General features: G+C 37.3%; 1 protein-coding gene and 1 long non-coding RNA gene across 6 annotated transcripts in view; one reads left to right on the top strand and one right to left on the bottom strand.

Moving 5' to 3' along the window:
* The window catches only part of LOC308593118, an 83,026-nt gene that overhangs the window by 19,937 nt on the left and 40,278 nt on the right, over nt 1–22,811 (top strand). For both annotated transcript variants that reach the window (XR_014010744.1, XR_014010745.1), the window contains exon 3: nt 6,741–6,901. This is a non-coding gene — a long non-coding RNA (uncharacterized lncRNA). The remainder of the gene's footprint in view (nt 1–6,740; nt 6,902–22,811) is intronic.
* PREX2 (phosphatidylinositol-3,4,5-trisphosphate dependent Rac exchange factor 2) overlaps nt 791–22,811 on the bottom strand; it is a 110,807-nt gene continuing 88,786 nt past the window's right edge. For all 4 annotated transcript variants that reach the window (XM_081204332.1, XM_081204333.1, XM_081204330.1 and 1 more), the window contains exons 31-40: nt 21,418–21,459; nt 20,394–20,611; nt 19,216–19,318; nt 18,275–18,418; nt 16,272–16,386; nt 10,052–10,118; nt 7,915–8,105; nt 5,409–5,511; nt 4,371–4,438; nt 791–3,401 (exon numbers count right to left, since the gene is read on the bottom strand). In XM_081204332.1, coding sequence (XP_081060458.1) covers nt 3,356–3,401; nt 4,371–4,438; nt 5,409–5,511; nt 7,915–8,105; nt 10,052–10,118; nt 16,272–16,386; nt 18,275–18,418; nt 19,216–19,318; nt 20,394–20,611; nt 21,418–21,459 — 1,097 coding nt within the window. In that variant the 3' untranslated portion in view covers nt 791–3,355. The remainder of the gene's footprint in view (nt 3,402–4,370; nt 4,439–5,408; nt 5,512–7,914; nt 8,106–10,051; nt 10,119–16,271; nt 16,387–18,274; nt 18,419–19,215; nt 19,319–20,393; nt 20,612–21,417; nt 21,460–22,811) is intronic.

The raw sequence follows: 22,811 nt of genomic DNA, 5'->3' as shown, positions 1-22,811 counted from the left end.
TTTGTCATTGCTTTTCTCCCAAGAAGCAGGCGTCTTTTAATTTCGTGGCTGCTGTCACCATCTGCAGTGATCATGGAGCCCAAGAAGGTAAAATCTCTCACTGCCTCCAGTTCTAACTGTAGCCTTAAGTGCTAATAATTCTCTTCTTTAAAATGTTCGTTGATCTGCAAAGATACTGTTCTAAAGAAAATATATTCTCTTATATCATATATATATTTCTAAATATCTGTGATTGTTTAATAAAACATGTCACTTTATCACAGTGATGGACAAGATTTCATAATTTTGGGTTGGCATAATGACATCCTATGAGCTTTCAATTACACATAAGGCAGATAGCAATAATATGAACAAGTGATTAGGATTCTATGAGCACTTTTCTTTCAAACCTAATTAAATGTCATACAGATTTGATACCAGAATGCTGGGGTGGGAGATCCTTCCAGCTGCAAGCTTTTAATGCTGCCTGGTCATTTATCTTCTAATCTAAGCAATATATGGAATTGCAATGGACTCCCCATACTTCAGGGGATATTGCACAGTTTTGTTTTTTTAAAAAAAAGCATGTACAAATCAGCAATTTTTATTTTGAAGGAAAAGTAGCCGCTCTGGGCCCCTGTTTTGATCGTGCCCCTGATGCAGCTTAGAGCCCTGTGCAAGTTGTCCACCAAATATTGCCCTTCCCAACTGCAAGTTGTCTTCAAATGTGCTAAAAGGTGTGAAAAGCAAAAGTAAACAAAGTGTTATATGCATTGGTGCTATATAAATAAGTAATAATAAAAAGAATACCTCAGGTTATACATATGACAAGTTTATTATTGTTTGATGCTATTCCGTTTTTATATAGACTTAAAATATTCAGATATCTAATAAAAAAAGAGAATGATATGCTGTATTGGTCATACTCAGAGTAGGCCCATTGAAATCAATGGACTTTCTCCAAGTATGAATAACATTGGATATCACCTGGAATGTATTACACTGTAAGTGATGATGATATGATGGACACAAAGATATACATAGAAAAATAATTTGATTCAAATCCATACTAAGAGGAGATTTCATTTTTATTTACCAATGTTACAATCAGAAAACTTGAAATATATGGCTACAAGTATGGGAGATTTAAAAGAAACTAGTGATAATACTTTGTAGTTTTCTTTACATATGTATACTTTTTAAAAAAGCAGCAATGTTCTAGATTTCTTACTGAGTAATTAAAAAAATATATTCTCCCTTTGCAAAATCTAGTACAGTACTGCAAGAATGAGCAAAAAATTGAAAACAACTAACTCCCCCTCCCCCCCGCAAAGGACACATAAGTTTACTGGATTTCTTACACTATATACATGATGCTACAGACTAATAGTACTGCTATAATCTTTAAAAATTGGTAGGAATATATGATAGTAATGATATGATGAGTCACCAATATGAGTTCAGTAGAAATATGTTCCAGGCACTAGTAGAATATACTAAATTGTGCTTTTGAACTGTAGTAGCAATCATCCTGTCCAAAAGGCAGGATTTCGGTTCTAAATCCAAGATTCCTAAGATGAAATGAAATTTATAGCCCAGTCAGATAAGTGATGAATAATATGATTTTGCAGTGGACAATTTGAAATTATTCTTACATTTTAGAACCTGAATGCTCCAAATATATACCCTAGATACATTTAAACATAAAGTTCAGTATTTTAGAAGGGATAATAACAGTTCAGGAATTCTGCATGTTACATATCCTTGAAGTAAACAATTAGTTGCTTACTATATACATCATACTACCATATTATGGCTGCTGCTTCAGTGACTAAATTCTTGGGGTACTTCTGAGTAGACATATAGTCTAGCCTCTCCCTGATAGTGGTCAGCCAGATCAATTTTGCGTTGGGGTGGGATATTTTTTAACGTTAATTTTATAATCAGGCAAGCTGTTAATCCTCTGCATTTCTAGATGATATTTAAATATTTTATTGTGAAGTTTGTATATTTTGCTATATCTTCTCTGTTTTTCTTTTCACTGTCACTCTGTCCCATGGTTGATTGCAACATAAATTTGATGTCATTTCTGACATAAATTTCTGACATAAATTTAAGTATGCTGTCAGTAAACTTTAGTTTCCAAAAAGTTTGCTTTTCTTTTAGGATACTGATACTACATAATTTGCCAGGTAGTTTAAAGAAAGATTAGAGACCTCTAATTATCTAATAGTTGATAGAACTTTTTTGTATTCTTATGTAAATGTAATTCACACTCTTATCTTTTACCCAGAAGTACAAAAATATAAACGACTGCATGTTCTCAGATTCAGCATTTTCAAAAATCCCTTATGCCATGGAGTTCACTATCACAGGAAACACTCTTGTCAGTGGTTCCTGAATAATTATTAAGGAGTCTAATTACGGTAATGGAATCTTGGGACTCTTCAGAATCCACCTGTGGCTTCTAGCATCTGATCTCAATGTGAAATAAATTGAGCATCTCATGCTGAATATCACTTATTGTCAAGTCATGGAAAGTAAACACAACATTCCTGTATCTAACACCCATGTATTAGGAATACTGCTTTTCACATAATCCATTTGCAATCATCTACTACCATCACCATTCCTTTTCTCAAATCTATTTCAATTATTACATAGAAAATGCAGGCCAGAAGTGTATAGGAGGCATGTTTCTCCTGTAACTGTAAAGTGGAACTCCAGAAATCTTGTCCCCAGTGCTGTCTTTGTGCTTCAGATAAAACCCATTATAAGGTATGATCTTCGTGTCCCACTTTGTAGGTTTAGAAAAAGCAGGAACACAAATTCACTTGTACTTTTTCTATTCCTATTAGCTTTCGAGTCTGCTTTTAGTATGTAACCGTATCCTCAGCAAAATGGTAATTTCAAGTATAGCTCCAACTTACAGTATTAGAATACTGGAGGTGGACGCAATTATCTGTGCAAGAAACTGCAAAAGTATAGCGTAACAACTTGAAACTAGTGTTATTTTATCTTCCTCTGAATCAAAACTTTTTGAAAGGGTCTTTTAATAGTGGTTTTTCCATTCTGTGTTATACTTTTGTGTTCATACAGTTACCAGTGCTTAAGTGGGTGATTGGCACTGTTGAAGCAACCACCTAAAATGCAAACTTATTCCAGTGTAAATGTCCTAAATATTACTTCACCAAGCAAGCAGATCAGATCTAGGTATCTGCTTTTTCCAGAAATAGTTGTTCCTCAATAGCTAAGCCATATTTAAGATAAAGCACTGCTGTATCTGGAGCTACGCGCTGTTGTTCATCAAGACACATTCTAGGGAATACTAGTGTCATGGAAGCTGGAAATTTGATCATTCCTCCAATAGGAGTCTTTACTCTTCTCCAACAGGAGGTGGTGGTTGACACAGTTTGTATAGCCTGCCAAAAAGAAAGAACAATTATAAAAGTGCCTGAGTTTTGTGAAACTGTCTAAAACATTTAAACTTTCTACTAACTACTGGAGAGCCGGGCTGGAAGGAATTTTCAGGCCCCCAACCTGCCCAGTATTTTGCCTGACCAAAGGTGGCAACTCTAGTTCAAATGAGTATCCGGAATAAAATAAAATATCTGTTTAGCTCATGAAAATATGCCCCAATCTAGGCAAGTTGCACCCAAGCTTTCAAAACAGTTCATTAGAAAGATCCATGTCCAGTCAATTGCAAGGGGAAGACCGCCAAAGTATGGAATCTCATGCGTTACCACAGCCGGGGCAAGACATATATACAGTATATGTTAATAATGTTCAGTGTAAAACTAATTATGCACATTCCAGCTCTACCTCCAGCAGGGGGGCTGGTATGAACCAAAACATTTATAACTAAAGGGAGAGAACTGACCATTCACTTGGCAGTCACATTTAAATGTTTCCAGAGAAAAATAAACAACCCCCAAGATAATAGGCTCTTAAATACATCTCCAGGGATAAAAGGAATTTCACCCAGCTTCTAGTTCAGCCCAATCAGGATATTTTCCTAAACTGGCTAAAACTATATTACAATGGCTTTGTAATAATCAAGCGCTCAACTCTGCCAGAACTGGCATTTGGTACCTAACTGCATAAGCTCCAAAAGTATGGATGCCCCTAAGAAACAAACAAAAAAACACCCTAGTAGTAGATAGGTAGCCGTGTTGGTCTGCCATAGTCCGAAGAAGTGTGCATGCACACGAAAGCTCATACCAAGAACTAACTTAGTTGGTCTTTAAGGTGCTACTGGAAGGAATTTTTTAAAAAAACACCCTGTACTTCAATATCAATAAAATTGTGGTCTGAGTCTAGGTAAAGTATTTGACAGAAATTGGAGAAATGATAGTCTTGGTCACAGGCCATTGATTGCAATGTTTTGTTACCTTGGAGCAGATGGTGGTGTTCGGTCCCTAACTCCTAAATTCTTGGCAGTGTTCTGCACTCGTGCTCCCTGTAAGACAGAAAAATGATTGTGCTTCTAATAGAGTTATTCCTTAAAAATGAGGGGGGGAGGGCTCTCCACCAGGACATTTACAGGGTTATTCATATAAACAAAATGTTCAAATATTGGATACCTAAACAATCGTTTTTCCTTGCTGATTGGGAAATAGAAGATGCCCCGAAGCAGCAGTAAGTAACTAAGAGTTGTTTGTGGCTTCAAAAAATATAATCAAATAAAAAAGACTGTTCCCGCTGCACCTTCAGTTTCTAAAGGGAGAATTCCGACCAAACATTCCAAAGCCTGGAGAGGTTCAAAGAATGGTCAGCACTTGTGCTATCCATAATGCTTTATTTCCTCAAAAAATGTAACAATCTCAAAAAATATATACCAGAGTTATTGGGAAAACTACAAGGTATAGATGGCAATTAAGATCAAAACCGACGCATCCATCGTTGTGCTGTAAATGTTATGTTTTATGTTTTGACTATCTCAAGGTCATGCTGAGCCAGGAGAGATAAATTCACGCACTCAGCAAGCTGGGAATTCTTACTTTCATTTTGTACCTCACACCTTGCAGTTTTTTCTCTGAAGTGGTGTTTTGTTTTGTTTTTTGTAATGAAGCCATGACACACTGGAGGAGTAGTGGCCATCAGTGCTGATTTGGGGCACAATTGTGCCAATTTTGAGTGAGATCTTCCCCCCAGATGGACATAATCTTGCTTGAAATCAGCACCACTTCTTTGCCGAGGTGATGGGGCAGCAGTGGTCCCCTTTGGATTGATGGCCATGGCTCTAACCACCTGCCTTGGCTGAGAAATCCTGGGTTCCCAGGCCCAGTCCTGTTCAACCTGCATATGTGTTAAATATTAATGTACTTTCAAATGGATAGAATTGCTTTCCAGGGCCAATAATCCAACTGGGGGGAAACAGAGCATTGGGTAGAGAAAATGTAATGTATCGAAGCAATAAAGAAGCTTACTTGTTTGCGCATCACATCTGTAGCTTGCAGGATATAGCGAGGAGGTAGGCCATGACTCCGAGCAAGAATTATAGCCTGTTCCAGAGTGACACTCAGAGTGCACCTGCAATACAAAATCAGATAAATGCAGGAGAGATCAAGTTTTATTGCATTCTAGTTCTCTGTGCAAAAATGTGTAATCATGTTGGTCCATTAGAACAAAAATCCAAAGCTGCTGTATTCATTAAGTCCAAAAAAGTCAAAGTAGTGAGTAGCCTTTCTTTCTAGTTCTACAGAACTCTTCTTACCATCTAGAACACACACAAGGGAGGGGCTTATTCCGGAGCAAAACACACAAGCCCCGCCCACCAGATACCAAGCACTCTACTATTCAAATTAGGCTCGAGTGTTTTTCTTGCAGTTTTATGATGCGAACATGTTGAAACTGTGCACCACATGAAAATCAAAAGTCTGTGTGAAACTTCCTATTGAATTTAAAGAGCATTTTTTTCTCAAACAGGTAAAACTCAAGTTTATAGAACAAAATTTGGATTTTCATTTGAGAAGGCAAATTTGCACTTAGATGATCCAAGCCTACTGCTCTTATCCGCTGGGCAACACATATACTTCAATCTGATGAATATTTACCTAGTGGTAAGTTAAACTGAGCTGAATTCTATTGTAAATTGTTGTGATCTGCTGCAGGGTGGGGTGGCATTTTGTGCTTGCAAGGCAGCTAGAAACCAACCAACCAGGGCATCTAGGATTGTAGTTGTGGCCTCAAAATCCGAAAACAGAAGATTCTCCCTCTTTAGGATTATGCTAATTTACATAAATGATTGTGAACGTACATAAATGATTAATTTGTATACATTATAGTAAATATGTTTCATATAGCACTGTGAAGGTTAATAAGTACATTTATTTTCTTTCTGGTGTGATCCTATTCAGATGATACACTTGATTGCTATACATGTCTGTCTGGAGAGATACAGGATTTGTTGCTTTAATGTAAAATTGGAAAATGCACTGTAATAAAAATCAAAGCAAAAGTAATTGCTAACTTTTCAGAAGCTCAAATATTAGCTTCGATACTGGAATGCAAATAAATCTTTCAAGCATTTTTAGCTTGGTGCTGTTAAGTACAGTTCAATTTGTGGAAGAAATAACAGACAAAAGAGCCAGACTCCATCCACTCTCCATACCAAGCTGAAAGATAGCTAGGACTTTGTATTTAACTAAAATGAAAAGCTGATGACATAATTTGTTGCCAATGGTCGTTTTCTGTGAACTCACATTGTTAGTATACATACACATAATCCTTTTAAACTACATTTATTCTCTCTCTTATAGAAAGGATAGGATTGTTAAGTCCATTCAGCATTTGATCCTGACTGACCTGGGTCCTGTGACTGTCTCCATGTTGGAAACCCTATGCACAAGTAAGGCAGCCTGCTTGAGGTTAACACCAATCACGCATTGGCTGGGAAGTGTCCGCAGTGCGCATCAAAGACGTGAGGGTCACTGTGCATGTTTCCACTTGCCCTTTTGTACATTCAGACCGAACATCTGAAGAGGGCTTTAAAGTTCTTAACCTCAGCAGGTCATGTAGATTTCAAAAGATTATAAATTTCTTACTGCTTTGAGAACACTTGCATTACTCTAAAAATAAGGCCTTTTATTTTAACGTTTGGTTTTATTTCCACATATTTTGAAAAAACGCCCTGCCATCTGCTACTTACTCATTCTGTTCTCTTGGTTGGGTTTTGCTAATTAGTGACCTTTAAATAAATTAGTTCTTTATTCATGAGAAGAGTCAAAACCATTCAAGATTTAATACAAAAGGCAGAGAAAGCAGACCAAGTTTAGATTCTTAAAACCAGTGCTTTTCTTCTGGGGGTACGCATACCCCTAAATATTTTGTGAATCTTTGTACTTTTGTCCATTTACTGTCCCCCCCCCCATTTGAACTACAAAATGGTGATTTTCTTGAGTAAAAATGAGAGTACCCCTAAACATTTTCTTTTTTTAGAAAAAAAAAGCACTACTTAAAATTGCCAGTTGGGTTCTCACTTCTGAGCTGTCCTCACATGCCAGTCCACAAAATGGCTTATATTCCTCTCAGACCAGTAGGAGGCATGCATCTAGGAAGCATTGTGGTATACCTAGAAGCAGCATCCATTTATTTTTTCTTACGTAATCTCTCTCTTACTCAAGGGAAACCCAGTTTGCAGTGTGGCACCCAAGACAATATAGACAATGTTATTAGCTATTCAAGAGCAACACCAGAGTAGAGTAGTTCACAAGGAGATAGCTCTCAACCACATTTGGGACAGCAACATTTTTAATACATGTTTTACATAATGTAAAAAATAGTGTTACATATTCTTATGCTATGCCACCTCACAGTCAGTTACAAGAGCTGTACACACATGTTCAGTTCTGAATAAAAATGGTTTTAATAAATCATTATTATTGGAAGTGGGTGACAATAGCAGCAATCAAGAAAAGTGATAAATTACCATACCGGTGAACTCCACTATTGCACATGATGATATGGCAAGCTCCAAGTCTGCTACAGAGTTCTGAAGAGACTGACAGCAGTCCAACTCCTGAGGCACTGCATGCTGTGTAAGCACAGGGTGCTGTGCGCTTGGATCTTATGAATGACACCATCAGTCGGTAAAGTTCATCCAGAGAATTGATGGGCCGCATCAGCTGCAAGTAAGTGACAATGCTGCTGTCATGAACATATACTCACTGCCTCAAGAAGAAAGTAATGAATTCTAAGTTCATCAAAAACCAAACTGTAATTTCTCTTAATGACATGAGAATAAATAAATTCACAGAGCATAGGTACCATGGCATCCTGAAGACAGCCTATTTGTCCTTCATGTAGAAGATAAGTAACTTTAGGTCCCATTACAGTGGTACCTTGGTTGTTGAACGTAATCTGTTCCGGAAGACCGTTCGACTTCCAGAATGTTCGACAACCGAACCGAGGCGCAAAGGGAGAATTTCAATTTCAATTGTGAAAATGGAAAAACATGCAGCAGAAGCCATTCGACTTCCAAGGCGCGTTCGAAAACTGAAGCAATTACTTCCGGGTTTTGGGCATTCGAAAACCGAAACGTTCAGCTTCCGAAACACTAAAAAACCGAGGTACCACTGTACTAGGACAAAGACAGGCAAAGTTGTAGCTGGCCCTTTTAGCAATCATGTAACAAAAGATAACAGCTTTTGTTCTTTAATTAGGCAATTAAAGGAAATTAACAGTGGAAACTTTTTAAACAGACAGATTACACTTTCTAGTGAGACAAAGAAAGGAAATGGAACTAATGAATTGTCATACTTACAATAGAGATCCCCCCCCCCCGAAAACTCTTTCTTATATTCACAAGGGTTGTAGCTCCTGAGAGCTCTACTGATTTCTGCTGCTAACAGATTCTTTAGTGGAGTAGGAGAGATGGAAAAAAGATTCACACCTGACAATCAATGCACCCCTTTGGTTTCAGATAGTACATGGTAGACGAAAGCCTGGGACACAAATTTTCACGGTATGGTCCTCCAACAACTGTGATGGCTCATTTACCAGAAGTAATGTATTTAGCATTAACTCTGGAGGTGTATATTCGATTCTGGCCAAACTAAGCCTCCTAGAGCCTTTGTGTCCCAGGCTTTTTAGACTTATCTACCATGTACTATCTGAAAACAAAGGTGTGTGTTGGTTGCCAGATGTGAAATATATTACCATTATTTTCAGCTCTTCTACCCCACTACTTCTGCCCTTTCTATTCCATTTCTGATGCTTGTGCCTCCTGTTTTATGCTTTAAGGTTCATACATATGCACCTGCCCAAAATAGCCACTTATAAAGGTGTCGTTGTTAAGTTGTGGGTGAATATATCAGACGACACAGCGATTCTTCAAACAGCTCTTGATTGTTCACAGGCCAGAACAGAACTGAACTGAAGGGTTCAGTCAGCCTGCTTATATAGAGCTCCAGTACAATGTAACTAACAATTTTCTAAAACTATCCAATCACTGAACGTCATTTTCGATCCCTTATTTGCATAACTATCTACAGTATCCCCCTGCTAGCCCAGGGTGAGAACTTCAGTACATAACAGTCATCTTATTAGCTTACATAAGTAAGTTTACACTCTGCCTCCATGACTGGAAGCTGTGTACTTTTGAATACCAGTTGCTGCAAATTGCAGGAGGGGATGTTGCTTGCAGGCTTCCTGTAGGTATCTGGTAGGCCACTGTGAGAACTGGATAATGGACTAAATGGGCCATTGGCCTGAACCAGCAGGCTTTTCTTCGGTTCTTAAGTCAGCCATTCTATGTATAAACATGGGCACATGTTTCTCTACAGAGAAAACAAATATGGCAGCAGCAGCAGCAGCACTGGAAGGTATGGTATAGTTGAGTGAGCTCTGCATTGTGAGTAACCTAAATCTCTGAAACACAAGAAACTTCCCTGATAAGGACCCTAAGGAGTAGGTTCCCCTCCTTCACATGGTTAATCCAGTTTTTAATCTTAGTATGTCTCAAGAAATACAATGTTTTCCTTGTGGACAATATGCATTGCACTATTGCTCTTAAGGAATACCTAATTTGGATGATGAAACAGTTTAATTAACACATTCTTATTTCGTTTACCTTATCTATATAAGCAGCTTTTGATGTTGAATTAGGTGGAACATTTGACTTGTCCAAGTAAAATGCCCTGGAAAAAATAAACATCTACAATGGGTTAATTGTTCAAGAGCTTTTATAATGTACTTTTAAAGCGAAGACCTTTAGCCTCTTTGTGGCATTTTTAAAGCATTCACAACACAAAGAAGCATCATGCAAATTAGTGATGGGCAAATGTTAATTTAATGCTACCCTCCCTTGAAACTTATTGTGAAAAATATTAATAATTTTGAGGCAAGCTGTCCTGAAAATTAAATGTACCCCACCATATGGTGTAAGCCAAAGCTTTCATTAATATAAAATATGCTAACCCTTGGAAACAGACTTAGTTAAAAGTTGTAGAATGAGAAAATCTTAGTTTGCATTACAAAAGCAATTCTTTAGAATATATGACCTTCACAGGGTCATGTTTACAGCAGCTTGCATACAATCTACTGCAATTAGTAAGAGTCTGGAAAAGTAGATCATAAATGGCTATGGGTAGTTCAGGACCTAAGTTCAAGTACTTTACTTTCAGCTGAACAAATGAAGAGCACTTTTTTTATTTGATAGGTCTTGATTTTATGGTCTACAAAATAACCATGAAGGAATCAGTCAACATCAAGCATAGCACCCAGGGAGCTATGCAGTGTTGAATGGTTTCTTTAAATGTAAAGGTTCATCACTGTTCCACCTGATGTGTGTGTCTTTAAGGGGCCGGAGCAAGGGCCAGAGCAAGATAACGAGACCCCGCTTTACAGCTGTGAAACATAGCAGGTGCTGCTGAGTTGTACTGATTAAACTATGTCAGCAATTGGGTAGAGTATATAAGGAGCAGCACCTAGCTCTTCCATTACCCTGGGGGATGGGTTGGGTCTGGTTTGTTGATGTATTTAGTGTAAATGGAGTTTTTGTTTTTCTTATTAAAACCTTCTTTAAGTTATTTTTGAGTCCCTTTTTAATGCATGGTCTCCCCAGCAAGCTCTCTGCAGCGCTACCATACTGCAAAAATCCAACATGCAGATGTGTGCTATCTCCTTCCTTCCATTTGTGTTTGTTGTGCTTATGAGGAGAATAAAAGGATTTGAACCCTGCCTGTATGGGTGCCTGGGGACTAGCTCTAGCACAGTAATTGCTAGCATGCTTCACTAGCTGGCTGAGTTGGGGTGGGAGGATATTGTGGTGTCATATTGCAATTTCTCTGTGCAGTGATGCCAGGGCTGTGATTATGTTCTTTCCCCTGTGTCACAAGTTCTTTAGTTATTTCCATATATTGAGTATATTAGTGGCAGCACAGCCCACAAGCTGCCACTGGTGGTGTTCCATTGGACACCACTCGTGTTTGTCATTTTTTATTTTATTTTTACACTCTTTTGGTATTTTTAAAGAATGTGTTGTTCCCATCTCTTCCTGGGCTGAGCATGCAATGTATTTGGCAGCCATTTTTCCAGCAAAGCAGAAACATTTATCTATTTCCTGTGTAATACAAATATAGGACAGTTCAGCCCTCACACGAGATAGGTTTTCAGAGTGTAACTTATGTGAACATGAAATAATTAATTATTATTATTATTTATTAAATTTGTATACCACCCTTCATCCAAAGATCTCAGGGTGGTTCAAACCATGAAAATACAAAATAAAAGTGAAATGCATAACAAAAACAAAACAAACCCATAACCCGCCCTCCTACAAACACATTTAAAATGTTAATCAGCCCAAGGCCTGGTTGAAGAGGAATGTTTTCATCTGGCACCTAAAGTAGCTGACACTTGTAGAAAATTTGAAAGTGCTACACTTGTATAGCTTTGTACAATATGATCTTCTGTATTTCTGAGAACACGGTGAGCTGAGGACAGCATACAAATTTCCAAAGTACTTCACTTAATTACTAAATGCCTGTTTAGGACCTTAATCAAATGTTACAAGGAAAGCTAATGGAAAACTTGGAGTAATGCCCAAAGCAAGGCAGTATTTTCTAATCTGCCTAGAGTGACAAGTGTGAAATCATAATACTTACTCCATGGATAAGCAAACTAAGGGCCAGGGACTGGATGTGGCCCAGCCTGCGGATGGTTCAGAATCAGCGTGTTTTACTTGAGTAGAATATGTCCTTTTATTTAAAATGCATCTCTGGGTTATTTGTGGGGCATAGGAATTTGTTCATAGCTTTTTTTAAAAAAATATACTCCGGCCCCCCACAAGGTCTGAGGGACAGTGGATCAGCCCCCTGCTGAAAAAGTTTGCTGACCCCTGACTTAATGTGCAGAAAATATTAGCTTTGCGATTCTGAAAATGTGGGAGAAATTTTTTTAAAAGGTAGAAATTATATAGGAGTAAGACCCATTTCAGTCTGAATGAGAATTGTTGTTATGGGAATATGCCTTACATATAACAAGGTAAGGTTTAAAGCTGCCATTTGATGTTTGGAACAAATCATAGTTTCCACATTATATTTGAATACAAGAGATTGGTTTGTTGAAACTATACAGCAACCAGGATCAAATGGTAATTAGGTCTAAACTTATCTAAATCATGCACCATAGAAAACAAGGTCAGGGAAACAAAAAGTCAGGAAGTGCAATAAAAGAACATACGAGATCCAGTTGAATTCCAACTATGGTTATGGTTTAAACACAAACACAGACACACACACACACACACACACAAAATCACACACACACACACACACGTTCTGAAATGGAGCATGTAAGCTCACATACTTGAATATATAAATAATCCCTCTTTTTTATTATAATATACTTTCTAAATTCTACCAACATTTCTTATGTATTCTGCATGCTTTATATTTTGTAATATAGCTTCATTTGCATGGTCACAGCAAGCAAATTGAAGGTCTAATGACTACTAATTTTGTTGTGAATAAAAATCTCATTACTAAAATTTTGTTTGCAACTCTAACTCTCTTTTTTTATATTTCACTATAGTACTCCATTGATCATATATGTTTACACAGAATTGTAGACTTCTTGAATTATGAAATATTAAATTTGTGATGTTATTTGGAAGCAACATGTTTATTGTGTATTCTGAATTGTAAAACACAAATTTAAGCTGGCTATTGTTAGAATTATCATTGGTGTAGTTGTCATACTGTACCCCTGCTTAACTCTGAAAAGGGAAGAAAAGGGGGGAAGTACTTATAGAGGATAAAATACGTATTTGTCCTCACAAAGAAGATGGAGTTACTAAGTGAGCTTTCTCAGTATCTCTACTGTTCAGATAATAAAAAGGGTTTGGGAAATCCCCAGAACAGGGAGAAGTCCTATTGTACAGGCAGAAGCCCTTTGCCAACCAGATGATTTTGGTAGATATAGCCCAACCTTTTCACCTGTGTTGCTGCAATCAACATTTCCTTTGCTTCTGAAATTCTATTAAAATATAAGAGACAGGAAGAAATTTTCAATAAGAAAAATACATGGCAGACAGATGGTCTCCATAATTATTTATTTTGTAGTATGATTGGGAAATGCTGTTTTAGACTTCTAAACTTTATTTTTCTTACACAAGGAAGACTTCCTTGTAAGAAATAAAAGAGGGCAAAATTCCATTAAAAATATTTATTTGAATAAATGCAAATGCCTATTAAGCAAATCAGGTTTGCTTTCAGCTGAAAGGCATATTTTTCATAAATTTGAAATAGTAATTAACTATTCCTGGTTGAAAGCAATTCATTTATCAATTTTGCTCTAGTGCACAACTGGAGAATTCAAATTGTCAAAAGAGGCATGTGGATAGGGAGCTATTAGCAGAAGATTTGTTTTCTGTAAATGAGTTCACACAAAATATTCTTCAAATGGATTGCATCTTATGCTTGGGAAGGACCACATTTGTTTCCACAGAAGAATGGAGAACACTGGCCACGGGGAAGCATTTTTCACTATTTTTTAAACAGCTTGTATAAGATATAGTTCTGAATATACTACCCAAATTACATGGTAGTTACTCAGGCACATTCCAAGTTTGGAGGCCCTGGGTAGACTGCAGACAGGTCAGATGCCAGCCTACCATAATGTAGCTGCATATGATGTCCCTAAACTTCTCACTCACATTAATTCTGCTGCTCCTGGTATGTGCATAAGTAAGGCAGTGACACCAGGCAGTTTGGGCATCCAACCCAGTGCTCCAATCAGTTCTGCTGCTGCGGTCCCCACACAAGTGCCCTTGTAATAGCCAGGCTCTCCTGTGGTGAGTATTGGAGGAGCTGCCACAATTAAGATGGTAGGGCTGGAAAGTATTGGCATGCAGCCTTTAGCTCCAACTAGCACTGCCCTGCAAGTTCTTGCTGGCTGCCATGGCCGTGGTAAAGAGGATGGGCCAATATGGCGCATGCTGGAGCCAGGCCCACTTAGATTCCATAAGAGAAAAGAGAAAATCAGATGTAAAGAGCAAGAGATATGAAAAAAATAAAATTTTATTTTTAGAATTGATTTATGGTAATGCATTACTACTGTATTTGATTTCTTCCTTTCACCTAATTTCCCAAGATTATGAAGAGATTAACTGATTTAATCAAAAGCTCCTGTAATTATACTATGTTTATAATGCTATGCCTAAATTTTTGCTAATGTATCACTAAGTTCCCCATAGCTCTTAATAACTGCTGAGCTTTCATATATGCCGCAATAAAGGTGTTTAAAAATCTTTGCTGACTTAATTACTTTCTCCCTTTTGAGCAGCATCTTCCCATCAGCAAAACATAAGGTCAGGGTAAATTTACACCATTAACCTCTCCCCCAACTTGAAAACAGAAAATCAGCATACCATTTTTCTTGTGAAAAATGCCAAGGAAACAGAACTAGTAAAGTCTAATTATAAAACACAACAGCAATCTGGCTGAAAGTTTGACAAGAATATATAGAGCCATTAAAATGAGACTAGGGCAGATGCTAAAAGATATATCTGCACCTTTCTAAATTCTCAAGGTAAGTAGTTTCCTGACTATTACCATGCCTTTGCTGATTGCAGCACCCTGGTTTTTCACCTAGTACACAGTGTGTTCCTTATAGGCTACCATGTATATGTTGAAATCTGGAGCAAATGGGAAGTGAGGAATTTCACGGCAGACTGGCTTTTATTGTCTCTTCAGAAGCAGCATGGTGTGCATTGGAATGGAATTAGGTCAGTTGGGTTTGGAAGAATGTCCCATCTTGTAGATGCTTAAATCTGCAGCCTAGTTAACTTAGTCTTGTTTCCTGTTTTCCTTCAAAACATTTGGCAAACTACGTGTATCAGTTTATATTAAAATTACAGAGGATCATAATGTTTATGAAGCTTGAAATGAACATCAGGTATGTGTGCTTCTCCCTTCCCTTGCCCCACCTCTCCAATCTTCCTGTACTGGCTTCAGCAAGGAAATCCTGGTGGGGTTCTAACTATTCTAACTAATAGGTGTTCCCTATTATGCCCAAAATGGGGAACCCTGGTTTAATATTTCAGCAATTTCTTACCTGCCCTTCACCACAAGATCCTAGTGGTGGTTGCAACCATATAATCATACAATATTAAAATATAACAAAACAATTTAGAACAAACCAGAGAATGTACATCAGACAACAGGCATGGTCTCTTAACCAGGATATTAGGATATGAACTGATTCAGTACAAGAGGGGAATGTACATGTAGGCCTGGTGCTCATTCCCTTTGTAAACTACAGTTTATTTATGAAGTTGGAGCATTACATCCAAACCATCTTTCTGCATATGAGAGTACAAACACTTGCAAGAAACGCTACAGAATGTTAAGAATTGTTTTTAATAAATGAATTAGTCAAACTAGTTGCATTTAAGATAACGATGTTGCTGCTGCTATTTATACAGGGCCATCGGTATGCATAGTGCTTTCCAGAGACTAGAGAACAGTTCCCTACTATGAAGAATTTCCAGTCTAAAATTTGCAAAGCAGAGCAAGGGGTGGCAATGTGCATTTATTCAGTTGCACATGCTTAGGCTGAGTTGCAGTAGGGCATGGGAGCCATACTGACTTAAATTTAGGTATTCCTACCTGAACTAATTTGTAGGTCAGGTTGATACCAATGCATATTAATAATAGTTTGCAATCCTAAAAGATGCTTGTGCTTAGAGAGCCACTAAATAGGACTTCACTTGCCCTTTACTTGTTTCAAGAGTGTGACTCCTATTTGAGTTCTTGGATAAGACACATATAGATAAGCAATTACCTTACCTGAGTTTTTGGTTATACTGTTTCACTTTTTCCAATGAAGCTCCATTAATCTGGGCTTGAAATTCTTCTACTGATACATTGTCCCTGTAATAATAGCCTTCCATGCTTTCTAGGGCTACAAAAGAAAATTAATATAAGTATCTATATGATTCTTTTCCGATTAAAATATGTCTAAGATATGCTGAAGCCCCCTAAATGGATCCATTTGATCTGGAACCCTGCAGTCAGGATCTCATATCATGGGAGCTGCCTATGTGTGTTTGGCAGACATATATGCAGCCTCCTATAGATGGGTGGCTGTGGAATGAATTCTGAGAGTGCAGCAATAGGTTCAGTGCCACTCTCTCTTTCATATGATTTCTAATTTCTGTACTGTTTCTGTCACTGCAATTAGAAAGAACCATTTCAATTTATTCTTCAAGTATTGGCAGTGCTCCTTACACATCCAGCTAGGTATGCATAGGATTGCAGCCTTAATCTTTATTCATTGCTGAGTCTTTACCTACTCATTTAACAAGAACTTATGCAAATCTAAAGCTGATAAAATTAGAACTTAATAGGTGAGTAATCTCATTATTACATTGAAATTGGAACACGGTAACTGACATTTGAGGGAAGGAGCATATTAATAAAATATTTTGCAATTAGGAATCGCACCACTTTGATAATATAAAATTTTGAGGACTTGTCCCTCTAGGGAACAACTTGAAAATGTTCCCAATAAACACAGTTTTGTTGAAAACAGCATGTGGGTTCACAGCCTTCAGTGTATACTGAATATTAATTCTGCTAAAAGTTCGTTAAATGGCCAGTTAATAAATAATTCATTTATTGCCCAACCACTTGCATGCTGTAAAAGTCCTTAGCTTGCTTTCTTTACAAAAGATAGTTAATGATGTTGGTCAAATTATATATCCTTATCCTTGCATTAGAGTCACAACTAGTACATGGGGCCGTACAACCTACAAAGACAGAGTTGCTTATTCAATAATCCTGGAACAGGGGTCAGTTTAAAGGCATTTTCTTTTTCCATTTCAGCAAGAGTAGAAAATGACTGCATATAAGAACTCCAAATCTAAATCCAACTCTAGTCATAGTTAAACCCTAGACAGGAATGCACGTCTTCACACGCATTCATCTAGTTCAAGAGGTCCAGATATTTATTGCAATGTATATCATATAATTATATAATTGTAAGTCTCTACCAGAGAAGAATGGCAAACCAAATTGATGGACTATGCCGAGATGGCAAAGCTGACTGGAAAACACAGAAACAAAGAGGGGGAAAAACTTTATAAATGAATGGAAACTACTGTAGGAGACTACTGTAAGCAGATGGAAACAAGAGCAGGATTTTGATTCACTTGTAGTGTAAAAATCACTATGGGCAGTATGGTTTGCTATAAAAATTGGAGTGCGGATGAATATGCAGTTGTAGATGTTAAAAATGAGACCCTATGGAGGGATGGGGGAAAGTCTTGCGATTCGGAGAATCTCTTTATACTGATATGTTTTTATAGTTTATGTTTATTTGTCCTTTATATTTCTAAAACCAATAAAAATTATTTCATAGAAAATAATAATAATTATAGAATTGTAGAGTTGGATGGAACCACATGGGTCATCTAGTGCAACCCCTGTACAATGCAGGAATCTTTCACCAATATAGGTCTTGAATCCATAGCCCTGAGATTAAGAGTCCCATGCTTTTTCAGATGAGCTAATCCCAGCAGATAGGAGAATCTGCATCCAATATTGGATGTTCATCCACACCAACTACTGGGTATTGAGTTTTGTTTGTGTGGGGTTTTTTGCAGTCTGTATATATATGACAAGTTCAAACTGTCAAAACAGTGTCCAAATAGCTGGAAGTGAACAACAACAACAACAAAAATTAACATTAAAATTTGCATCAGGTTGTAGTCGCGCACAATGTGCGCGATTAGCATCACACAAAAATAACATGACTTCCTGCAGAATGCTTGAGAAGACTGCCAGCATACCTTGTGCAAAGAGGACGGGGTAAATTTTAAATCCTCCACCATTCTTCAGTCTTTGAGGAAGCTGCTCAAAATTGTAACTATTAAGATAAAAGTAAACTTTCAAGGCTTGCCGGCTTCCTTCTGCTTGATATGTGATTGGCATATCTAAAGAAGAAAAGAAAAATATTACAGTTTTATCAAATGCTAACACCCGTTCAGTATTTTTGCTACAAAAAGCTTCAAGTACTGTAAGAAAACATTAACTGAGCCAACATGTCTCATGCTGGAGAAGTGGGAAAGGAGCTGTGTGTAAGAGAAGAAAGCCAGGGTTGTATGGTGGCTAAATGTTGGACTAGATCTGGGGAAACCAAGGTTCAAATCCCCTCTTGCCATGAAGCTCACCAGATGGCCCTGAACCAGTCACTATCTCTTAGCCTAACCTACTTCACAAGACTGGTGCAAGGATGATATGGGGGTGGAGAGTACCTTGACCTCATTGCTCACACACACCTGGCTCCTAGCCCTTTTTCAGTCTGTCAGATTCCCTTCAGGCCCTGGTCCCAGGGACTTGGGCCTCCAGCATACACATACACCTCACTGGGCTGCCTATAGTTATCATAATTAGCATTAACATCGGGGCACACATGACATTGCACCATTGTTAAGTTAAAGGAAGGGAAAGGGCGGGGGATCGCCCATAATAGGAAAGTTGGGTAATTTCAGTAGTACGTGAAAGCCACAAGTTCCATTCACCGAACAAGGTTTAGAAAGTTGGGACTTGGGCATCTGCACTGGGATTTAAGACTAAAATTATATTCATTCCAAAGCTATATAAAACACCCAACCATTCCATATGCAGGTGATATGATACAAGTTAGAAAATACAAAGCTTCTATGCATTTATACCGTACTATATTTTGAAGTAGCAATGGAAGGACGAACATTTGTTGTATAATACTCACTTGCAACTAGAGGCTCTTGTTCAGATTGCTTAAAAGAAAATGTAACTTTCTCCAAGTCAAACAGTGCAACCAATGTGTCTTCTAGCATAGCTTGTTCATCAGCCTGAAATATATGTATATATGAGTCTATTAAAGATACTAGATTGATGTATATCATTATTAACATTAACTGCAGGTGGTCACATCCTGTTTCAGTAGTTAACCCAATTAACTCATGAGTGCATGAAGACTGATGTATTTCTATTGACTTTGCACTCCATCATTTGCTGTCAAAAGATGACTGTTAGCAAGGATGAAATATAGCAGGTTAATTTACCATTTGCTATGTTGGTTGTGGACTTTAATCTTATCAAATTGTAATTGTGTCTCATGCAAATGAGTAAGCTCAGAAATTCTGCACAGCAAGCTATGCTTAAATGCTTAAAATGATTTTTGTGTTACAATATTTAATACTTTTAAAATGCAACTCTGTGTATTATTGTGGCTTATAAAATAAATTGTAATCTTCTCAGTGCAGTTTATTGAACAAGGGGAGCATTCCTCCAGAACTTTGCCAGAAGGTAAAACTTACAGTAGCTATAACAGAAGTCAAATAATCTGATTCTGAGTAATTATATTTTCTGATACCTTCCCTAGCTTATCAGCATGTTGATTAGAAAAATATAAATTTGCTTTATATTCAACTTCTTATTGAAGCCAGAAGCATTAAATAAAATCACCAGAAGAACAGAGATATTTCATCCTTGATACATGTAATATATACACAGACATTTGTAGCTTCCTCAAATGTACATTTAAAAAATAAACAAACAAAAACCAAACACAAATTGATCACAATGCTTAAATAAGCACTTCTGCTCCTGAGGCCCTTCAGGATGGTTGCTGTTTGACTGGGTTTGGCTCCAGGATTCCAGTGGAAACCAAATGTTATTAATGCAAATTAGGGGGGAAATGTAGAATATGCAAAACCTTTCCTTTGCCTATTGGTTCAATGTGTCAGCTTCCTAAAGAATACAGAGCCATTTGAATTAAATTTAGCACATAGTATATTTTTAGAAATGGTATAGGTTTTAGAAAATACACTATGAGCTTCTGGACAGATGTTACTTCCAGATGCCATTGGTTAGGACAATAAGAACATTACACAGAATGGCGCAGCTGCGCACAGGAACTCTCACCAGATTTGGCGACAACAGTGACTGGAAGTGAAGGAGGACGCCGGCACTGGATATCTGTTCCAACCATCTTCTGCTGGCCTCTTGTGTCTCCATTTCACACTCTTTGTTATTGTCAAACATCTGATTTAAGGCAGCCATTAACTGTTCTGAAAAAGCACAAACTGTGGCCACCAGACTTTGGCAAAAGACCATGTCTCGCCTGAGCTGTATCTTACTATCTGTGAAGGGCACAACGAAGGGGGAAAAATAAATAAGGAGAAATAAATAGACTATAAAGAAAATGCACAATGAATTGTGTCTCTCCTTCAAGAAGCAGTGCCATTATTTTCTTGGGCAAAATGTGACATTATACACAGTAGCGGCTGTCATGTGTGATAGCACAATGTCGTATGTATGCATCCCTTCACGATCTTTGTAGATTACAACAAAAGTTTTGACTCAAAACAATAAACAATTTAGTTATCAAATGCCACTGCATTGCTTGGCATTGGCGACTATATTAGGATTCAGAAGCAGAGCAAGGAAGTCAACTATAGTTCACATTGGTGCTTCTTTTCTACCAACTTTCATTAAAAATTGCCAAATAAGTAGTTTGCCATATGTGTCTATAGATTGGTCCCAGATAAATCATCACTATGTTCTGTCCTGTATAGGCCTGCATTTCTCAGCCTCCTGCAACCCCTGCTTTTTTTTAAAAAAAAAGATGTATTTTAGTGTATCTAGGACTTTTCCTTACTGTTCTTGGTCCTTTTTTGCTTGTTAAATTTTACACTAGCTCCCCCATTTCTAAGTATCACCCTTTATCAGACGACTGCTACTTCTTCATGCTCTTCATCAGTTAGGAAAGGGGGAAATCACATTTAATATATTCACTTCACTTAATATGGACCACTCAATTTCTATGCTCCATTTTCTTCTATCTTTATGAGTAACCTTTGAGCTCATGAAAATATAACACATATTCTTGGGGAGACTCAGCCAAATGCTTTGAATAGAAGTACTGAAATGTATTCATTAAAATTACCTGTATATTCAAGGAGTGCCAAGAGGGCCCTTGCTTTCACCTCTGGGGAAGAAAAGGACAGACACTTAAGCCAAAATCCTGTTTTAGACTCAGATCTGACCACACATTGCCCATCTTTCTATTGATTTCTTCCAATCTTCTAATTATACATACAATATCATGCTTATTGTATTCATTTTCCAAATTAAATAATAAAATAGCAATATATGCTGAACAGGTTAGTGGACCACTGAATTTCTAGTAATCTTTGAATATGTGAATTTCTAGCTATATGAGCATGGGAATTCATATTCTGCAGTACAATCAAGCCTATGAATACTCAAAAATAAGCCACATCCATTTCCACGGCAAAGTAAGTGTGCATACGATTACAGCCTGGCCTTCTAGTTCAACAGTTTTAGAAGTTGGTATTTGTTTCTTTCAATCATTTCTTAGAAGCTACCACATGAAGAGTAAAAAAAAAAAAAAAGGTAAATCTTAATCTTAGTTCTTTAATTAACTAACTATATTGATTTCTAGGAATTCTGTTCTATACAGCAATTGATGTATTTGCAGTGTTGACTATGTTGTGTTGAACTGATTCCTGTTCTCATCCCAAACTAATGCCTAAAGATTACCACTGAAGCTGGAATTCTGCTAGAATTTGCATTTGGCTCACGAAGTATATCTAATTAGGATCCCTTTTTTTTAACAAAAGGACTCTCTCATATTCAAGTCAGTTTTCCAAATGTACCCTTTTTCTTTATTCCTCAATCTGTCACTCGTGTACTCTGTGCTGATTTTTGTTTCCTCCCAGATCTGCACTTACTGGTTCCAGCCTCTCTCACTCCTGGATTCATGAACATCAACTTACTGGTTCCAGGTTCTATGCTTATTTATTAGAAAATTATGCTGCTTTATATAATAAAAATCCCTAAGCAGTTTATATAAAAACCAGAAAAACACAAGAATAACCATCAATAACATTCCCTAAAGATAAAAACAAAACAAAAAGTATGCATCACAGATAAAACTGAGCAATGTACAAAACATAATAGAAAATGTAAGAGTACACAAAATATATAGTTTAAAGAGGCATTAAAAAGTTATTAATGTATCTGCCTCACAAATTACCCAAGGGAGTACATTCCAGAATGTGGACGCTACCACTGAAAAGGCCTGCTTCTGCATTGTCAAGAAGTGATAAATTGGTTGGAACATCTTAAAAAGCTCAGCTTGATCTATATAGAGGAAAGCAGACTGTGGTCCCAAGTTTCGGACTTTACATACCAACAAAACCTTAAATTTGCTCTCTTGCAGCTGCAGCTTCCAAACGAAACTCAATAGTAGTCAGGTTGCCAATGTATGGACAGCCAAATTATCCCTGTCAATGCATGGCCATAGTTGGCAGAAAA

The sequence above is a fragment of the Podarcis bocagei genome (assembly GCF_964188305.1).
Source record: "Podarcis bocagei genome assembly, chromosome: 8".
NCBI lineage: Eukaryota > Metazoa > Chordata > Lepidosauria > Squamata > Lacertidae > Podarcis > Podarcis bocagei.
Note: the sequence above shows the minus strand (reverse complement) of the source record. Positions and strands in the feature narration are given on the sequence as shown.